The sequence below is a fragment of the Limulus polyphemus genome, unplaced genomic scaffold (assembly GCF_000517525.1).
Source record: "Limulus polyphemus unplaced genomic scaffold, Limulus_polyphemus-2.1.2 Scaffold1357, whole genome shotgun sequence".
Taxonomy (NCBI): Eukaryota; Metazoa; Arthropoda; class Merostomata; order Xiphosura; family Limulidae; genus Limulus; species Limulus polyphemus.
In genome coordinates this window covers 219,358-228,047 of record NW_013666967.1, presented here as the reverse complement: position 1 = coordinate 228,047, position 8,690 = coordinate 219,358, and the positions used below count along the sequence as shown (strand labels likewise).

The window sequence follows — 8,690 nt, the reverse complement described above, 5'->3', positions numbered from 1 at the left end:
TTACCATCACAGAGAATGATGGTGAACCCGTCCTAGAAGTAGCATGCTTTGCACACATCATGTGTCACATCGTTTAGCTGTGGCATTCCGAAAATGCTTCCTACAGTAATGCAGATAGTCTTTCCTAAAAATATTTCTGCCTTTAATTAAAGGTTTTATACTTTGGGGTTTCTTATAGAAATGAAATTTATTTCATAGATTTGTATTGTTAACAGGAAGTTAAAGTACTAGATTAGAAATTCCCATAATAGATTACTGGATCATTTGGAATTATTTTAAAGATGCATATAACAACATTAATACATTGTTTTCTCATCCAGTCCTTACAGTTTAATGTGATCTCTTTTGTCTTCTTTTGCCCCCCAGTAGCTCAGCGGTATGTCTGCAGACTTACAACGCTAGAATTTGGATTTCGATACCCTTGGTGGGCAGAGCACAGATAGCCCATCGTGTAGCTTTGTGCTTAACTTCCAGCAAACAAACAAACTGTCTTCGTTTAAGTTTAAACTACTGGATCATTTGTGGAAATGTGGAAAAATAACTCCATGTTTCCTTCAAACCTTCATGACGTTTCTAACAAGAAGTATTAATATTTTGTAGATTCAATCATTAGCCTTCCAAGTTTCCTTTATAATAATCAGAATATGCAATTGTAGCTTTAAAACTAGACTTCATGGATACTTTCATCTTCCAAAACAATTTATATGTAGTTGATGGAAACTATGTGCTAATCTTTTGATTTTTCCAGCAATTTCCATTTCAGGTAGGCCGTGGAGATTACTTTTGCTAGTTACCTTTGGTAGTCTTGACTTGCCTGGAGTACAAGACCCGCTGCATGAACACCTACTTTCACATTCTTTGTTAATTTGCAAATCTATTACCTTGCTCGTGTTATAAATTCAATGCAGAGCCTGTTGTAGTGTTATAGATGACCTAGGTTCATAAGCATGAAGTGAGAATACAATGAAGGTCATTCTTCTCTTTCTGACCAGTATGTATGATTCTTTAATGAATTGTGTATAGATTCACGGTATTTATACACAGGTTTATTTTTGCAGTCTGGAAGGGGGGATTTCAGGCCTCTTCTTTCATAAAATTTTGTATAGATATTAAAAATAAGATGAATATCAAGAAATTATCTGACATCAGAAAAGGGTTGTCTTTTATAAATGTTAGCACATTTAGAAAAAATAGATACATCTACTAGGTATCCCATTTGAATGAGAAAATACAGGGAAGGATTATAAACATTATTTAAGCTATTTGGGATTTTAAAAGGAACAATTATCAAAAGATAATACAGGCCAGCATTAAGCCTATTAATAAAGAAAATAAATACATTAAAGAAGAAATGCTGGGCTTGTTGAAATTTTATTTTATTTTACAATTCAAAAAATGAAACAAAAGTTGGTTTGCTATTATCAAGCTTTAGAGGGAATATAAAAAAAATTGTTTCTTCAGGGCTTAATCAGACATAATGAGTTCTAAGAGACATGAGAAGCAAATCAAAAGTAAAGGAGAAAGTTAAGGAATGATAAGGGTATCATAATTACTGTTCATGATAACAGAAACATTGTAGAATCAAAAAAATGTTTGGTAAGTCGTATAGCGAAAACTCTGATGCAACTCTATAGCATTTTTCTTCAGGGTAATGGCAATTTTAACTAATGGACTTGTCTTCGTCAGGGTTAAAGAAAGGATAATTACCATTGAGATGCTCATGGCTGATTTTTCACTGACTTTCTTTTACATTGTTTTCAGTATGCTTGAAAATAATTTTTTAGTCAAGCCACTGGATGTTTGAAAGGAAAATTATTCAAGTTTATAATCCTAGTTCTTATTTGTCAGAGTTATTGGCATTTTACTTTGAAACCAAAACTTTTGATTTTTGTTTTTATAAATGTAAATTTTTCTTCACTAATATTTGCAATGAAAAGATTGAAAAGAGAAGTAATTTCAGTTTGTTCAGTGACTAGTTAAAGCAATGTTAACATTTTAGTTGTTTTGTTTTTTAGAAAACCATTCAAGAAATATTGAAGCTTCATTTCAAAGAAAAGGAAAAGACACGAAGTAAGTCTGATGATCACGTATGCATCAACCAAAAATAAGTTTTTAGTAATGTAATGACTATTGTCAGAATGTCATTTAATGAAATAATTTCATTTTATCCAAAACCTGTTAGTAGGTAGCAAGTCACAGTAAGATTAACGATAATGTCAATGGTTTTTATTGGCTAAATACAAGTTTTCACTGTGCTGCTGGTGACTAGTTCAGTATCTTTTAGCCAGCTTGATTATAACATACAAAGAGTTAGTTAATACCCATAAGACATTAAGTATTATGAGTTATAACATCTAAGATATCTTGATATATAATGGGTATTCTGTATCATAGTATTAAAGAACATTTGCACAAGATTTTAGAACATTGTTATCATATGGACAGAAAAACTTAAATTAGTAGAAGCTTCACATAGATCACTAAAGAAATATTGTCTTATATTTATGAAATTATCTCAGTAACTAGTGGCTACACTAGTATCTTTGAAATCCAAACATGTCAGAACTTATTCTAGGAATTTTTCATTATGGTTTGTAAGGTTTTTAAGCTTGATAAACAATCAATCCATCACACGTGGAACTTTTTGCTTCTAGTTTTATTATTTTGTTTATTAAAAGAGCAGATTATGATTAATTAGATAGGTAAAGCTTGGATTATATAAACTTAAAAGGAAATTAAAAGCAGTATGATAAAACAATGAACATGATGATCGAGTTCACTTAGGAATAAATTAGTTTTGTGAGAAAGCATCACGGTAAACAGTAGGACACCAGTTGGTTTGTACTGGCACGTATCAGTGAATGTTAGGATATTAATATTTTCCCTGTAGTTAACAAAACAGGTTTTAGGAGAAAATGCAAACAGATCACTGAATAAATCATTTATATTAGTCTAAACACTGAAAAGTCAAATTTATACAAAATTTCCTTTGCATATGAAGAAATGAAATGAAATAGTATATTTTACAGTTGAATGTATAGTTTCATACTATTCAAAATTGTTCATTATTTATAAGTTCTTTTTTCAAGAACAAAAGCTAGAAAGGACTTATAATATTGATTGCAGTTTGTTTTAGTTTATACTTTTTTCTTTACCTTCTAGTAAGTGGAGATGCCTTGAGGCTGACAACAGAGGTGATTAGAGTGTTTGTCAAAGGTAACTTACTATACATGTAATTAATTAGTTTGTAGTTTTGAATGTAACCTGTCATGTTTGTTTGTTTTTTTTAATTTGTTGCTAAACTACACGAGGGCTATCTGCACTAGTTGTTCCTGATTTAGCAGTGTAAGACTATAGGCAAGGCAGCTAGTCATCACCGCCCACCGCCAACTCTTAGGCTACTCTTTTACCAACGAATAGTGGGATTGACTGTCTCTTTATAATGCCCCCATGGCTGAAAGGGCGAGCATGTTTGGTGGGATGGGGATTCGAACCTGCAGATTGCGAGTCGAGCTCCCTAACCACCTGACCATGCCGGGCCATAACCTGTTTACAGAGGAACATAATTGTAGTTTAAATCTAGTTGGAATTTATCACTTGGGTTCCTTGTGTAGTTGCTTTGGTAGTCATTTTTTATTACAGTCTTTTTTTACTGTCTACATTGACCTCTATGCTCATGAGAGAAAATATTTGTTTAAATCACTGAACTTAGTTGATGTGGACAAAATTAACTCACATCTATGTTTTTTTAATGCATTTGATTCAGTATTGTCATAATCACTAATAAGAAAACAAACAAGAAAAGGCAAAATTAACTTGTTATTGAAATGTAAATTACAGTTATATGTAATCAAACCCATTATTTTTTCACCAAAACTATACATTTGTTTACAAATTGTTATACTTCTCAACATACATTAGTATTGAAACATACACAATGTTATGAACATTACACATACATTAACTAGTATCATTCTTTACATACACAGTCACATAATGAAAACAAAACCTAATTTACATATGGATTCTTGAGATTCTAAACTTGCTTTCAGGCTCAGAGTTGGGGAGAATACTTTAACTGTAATATATATCACTAAGTATGGTAGTACCTATTAGAAGGGATTGTGATGAAAAAAAAATGGTGGCCATAAAAATCGTTCATTTAAAACCACCTTCAAAATGTCGGAATATTAACAATGACTATTTCACAGTATTGGCTGAGCAACACTAAAGTTTAATGTACTTATAAAGCTGCCTAAATCACTTTATACATGTTTGTGGAGTGAATCAAAATCTTATTATTTCAACAGATTTTCATCTAAGTAAATAAGTAAGTGACTTTCCCAGACAAGTGTACAGAAAAAAATGATGAACTTTATTGCTCTAATTCTTTCACAGAACTATTCTGTCTGAGGTCCCAGTGATTCCTTTCTTGTATGGAAAAGGATACTAGTATATATAATGGGCAGTGTGCTACTTTGGATGTTTAATTAGATTTGAGGGTAGATTGGTAGAGATCATGACGAGTAATAATAATAAAATTGAATCGAGCATACATGTGCCCCATGCTTGGTGTTGCTGGCAGAGAAAAATATAGCTAATAAAAAGGAAACAAACAAGTATAGTAAACATTTTATAATGACAAATAGGGATCTATATATACGTAACCTAGCTAGCTATAGTAATATAGAAAGTGTTAATGCTTCAAAAGTATTGAAACAAGAAAGTCAAAACGACAAAAATTGATTTAATTTCATTTTAATAACTTTTATCGCCACTTTGGCTCAGACTAATATAATTACAGTGATTTGACAAAGTGGGTTTAGTATCCCCTCGTGATGATTTAAACAAGAACATATACATGTACCAGTTTCATGAAATATGTCAGATCAACATTTTAAGGGTTTTGGACTGGGACCAGTAAATATGTTATATCAACATTTCAAGATTTGTTCACTGCGATCAGTAAACATGTTAGATCAATATTTTAAGGGTTTTCACTGGGGTAAGTAAATCTGTGAGATCAATATTTTAAGGGTTTTCACTGGGGTAGTAAATATGTGAGATCAACATTTTAAGGGTTTTAACTGGGATAAGTAAATATGTGAGATCAATATTTTAAGGGTTTTCACTGGGATAAGTAAATATGTGAGATCAACATTTTAAGGGTTTCCACTGGGATCTGTATTATCCAGTACTGGTGGAAGCCTCGTGACCTAGTTTCATCATTAGTGAAATTGAAAAAATTACTGTAAAAAAGTTACTTTGTATTTTAGTGAAGAAAAAATGCAGTATTTTTTCTTGAGATAACTTTGTAAGCACTTGGACTGTAATAGTGAATGAATTTTACTCTAGTAAAACCATCATCAAAAGTGTCATATGATTTTGATACTGGTAAATATTCTAGACAGTTATAAATTTACTTAGTTCAGTGACTTATCTTCATCATTATTGATCATACAATGAATTTAATTAATTTAGATTAGGCTTACTTGATCTGACAAAAAAATATATTCATTAGTAAAAAGTAGTCCTCTAGTCTTTCACTGCTAAATTAGAGGCGGCTAGCGCAGATAACCCTCATGTAGCTTTTCTCGAAATTCAAACCAAAAACAAAACTGTGTACTTTTTTTGTAGTATTATTTTGAATAACTTACTTATAACTAATTGTTCTGTTTTAAATCTACAAAGAAGAAGAATATCAAATATTTATAGAATAACAAACAGAAAAAATATTTTCAGCCATGACAGTTTTTTTTATGAGTTTTAATTGTGTTCTTATTTGGAAATATATATTGGTAATAATTGTACAGAAATTGTGTTCCAGGTTTAAATTTTGGAATTTCAAACCTGTTGAAATATATTCTGAGATGTGAAAAATATTTTACATTGGCTATGGCTTCACATTCTAAAACAAATAATTATAAAATCACGATAAAGTTTATTATAAAAAGGTTTTAATTTTTCTGATTACAGGGTGGTTTGCATATGTACAAACATAACTCATTTTTACTACATTATGTATACCTTTGTGCAAATAAAAAATACTTAAGTAATTTCAGATGTATCCAATACTGTTTTTTTCTGGGTTATTGGATATCTTATCCTGCTTATCTTCTCTTTTTATTACTTAGAGGCATCAGCAAGAGCTGCAATGCAAGCTGAGGTAAGTTTATATGAAACATTATTCCTAGGATAGGATGAATTTTGGAATGTTTATCTTGAATAATACCTTACATGACATGGACAACCATGTCACGGATCTCTGATGTTCAAACATGGCTATCCGGCCCGGCATAGCCAGGTGGTTAGGGCCCTCGACTCGCAATCTGCGGGTTCGAATCCCGTCCCACCAAACATGCTCGCCCTTTCAGCCGTGGGGGCCATTATAATGTGATGGTCAATCCCACTATTTGTTGCTAAAAGAGTAGCCCAAGAGTTGGCTATGGTTGTTATGACTAGCTGCCTTCCCTCTAGTCTTTCACTGCTAAATTAAGGATGGCTGGCGCAGATGGCCCTCGTGTAGGTTTGTGCAAAATTCCAAAACAAAATGCAGCATAGCCATCCCTCAGACAGAAGCAGGGTTTTCTTTTGTTAAAGGCACATGTTTATATAAAAATGGTCTGGTTGTACTCCCCAATATCTTGATAGAAGTATCTCTAACATGATACAGTTTTAAGGTTACCTAGCTTTTTTTTTTTACATCAAAAGTTATCATCTAAAAATAACATTCTGAAACTTGCCAAAAAATCTAGGGGAGGAGATTGAGTTTAAGGAGAAAAATTTCATCCCCTGCCATATGGAAAGAAAAATTCTGAGGATGGGGGGGCAACCAGTCAGCAGAACCTGCCTTCTGTTAACAATATAGCTACTCTTAAATGAATGGTGGGATTGACTGTCATTGTTATAAAATCAACACAGCTGAAATGTGAAGTAGATTCAGTGGCATATCAGGGCTCAAACCTTGGGTCTTCCTATCTTTATATTGACATACTAACTACTAGCCTATACAAAACTTTTGCGACCTGTAGTAAGTTTTGGAGAAACATTAAAAAATTTTTTGTTAGGTTAAGTTAATGTGATCTCTTCTGTCTTCTGTTAAGTTTAAACTACTGGATCATTTGTGGAAATGTTTCCTTGAAACCTTCATGACTTTTCTAACAAGTAGTATTAATACTTTGTAGATTTATTAACCTTGAAACTGTGCAACAATGTAAGTTTTGAGAAGCACAAAAAGTCATACGAATTACATCATATGTCATCTGAACATTTGTATCAGTAATTTTGAGGAATCAAATTTAGAAAGGACTTACTTTATTATTTTATGTAATGCTTTTCAAGCTGGTTAACAAAATAGTGATATTAATGTTCTCTCAGAGCTTCTAAAAGCATTCCAAGGCTCAGTGTGTGTTGTTTTTAAGTATGAGAAGAATTATAAAAAAATTAATGTTGATTAACCTAAAAATAATACTTTTATGTACATAATGTACAAATATTTTTGAAAATATTTAAACAAAATATGTACATATTAGTAATACCTAATAGCCTAATCACAGTATTTTTTTTACACGTCAGAGAGTAGTAATGATATTGTACTCTATCCTAATCTTTTTATTAAGTTTAGATAGTCCAAAAAGTTTTTTAATTTTTAATGTAAGACTTTGCTTTTTTGGGTGAATTTTATATAACTTGTAGAATAAAAATTTGGTACAAGTTAACACCAGTCTTTTGAAATGTAGCTGCTGTACTCTACTTACTAGTACTTTCATTTAAAAAGTATGAATGATTTAAATCTAATTTAGTAGGTGGCAGTTTTCAAGGGTAAATTCTGTTGTGTCCAAATATATTTTTAGGGTTTTTTTTTCAACATGAAGTCTGATAATTTCAAGGTGTTCAAGAAGGAAATTATTTTCTCAGATTAGGGACATAGGAAGCAGTAAGGTCATGGCCTAACCACTTTTTTCATGGCATGTATAGCTAGAACATGTGTATTAAAACTTGCTTCTTTCAATTCAGTACATTGTGTTGTGTGTATGCAGCGTTTGTAGTTAAAATGACTCAAGATTCAGTCTTGTGGCATTAAAATTTCTGGAGGGGGAGGGACATGCCCTCAGACCCTACTTTGAAAAAGGTCCATGAGAGGAACTAGATGCTTTTTGAGGACCAATAGACATGAAAAAGTCAATAAAACAACTGACACTTTCAACTCTGAATATGCCAAGAATACTTTCAAATGAATCATGTTCTGGGAACTACAAAGTATTGTCGTGGTAGCAGAGCACCTCTTTGTAAGACACTCATTCCTTTAACAACTGGAAATATCACATACGGGTCTTTTTTCCTTTAAAATCTTAATCCCAACTAGTTTGGTGCCAGCCAGTATTTTTGTAAGCTAAGAAGTTTTACTAAAAAGTATATATTAATTGAAAGTCAAAATATACAGAAAATTGACCTTACATGTTTTGTCTAAGCTGAAGCCATCATCATCTAGCAGACTGACAATTTTAAAAACCATTTAACTAAAATTCAGTGGACTTTTTTTAAACAAATAGTTAAAGAATAAAGAATTGTATAACCTTTATTGTATGATACCCATTATTTTAAATAATTTCATTGTGCTTGTAGTCAAGTTGCTACTATTTAAGATGGTTACCATTAAGTTGCTATTTATCATCATCATCATCATCATC

The 8,690-nt window shown here is 31.7% G+C and overlaps 1 protein-coding gene across 1 annotated transcript in view; it reads left to right on the top strand.

Annotated features, from left to right (window-relative positions):
* Nucleotides 1–8,690, top strand: part of LOC106463243 (centromere protein X-like) — a 12,147-nt gene that overhangs the window by 1,011 nt on the left and 2,446 nt on the right. Inside the window, exons 2-4 of the mRNA XM_013923245.2 lie at nucleotides 2,016–2,070; nucleotides 3,163–3,216; nucleotides 6,135–6,166. Of these exons, the coding sequence (XP_013778699.2) occupies nucleotides 2,016–2,070; nucleotides 3,163–3,216; nucleotides 6,135–6,166 (141 nt within the window). The remainder of the gene's footprint in view (nucleotides 1–2,015; nucleotides 2,071–3,162; nucleotides 3,217–6,134; nucleotides 6,167–8,690) is intronic.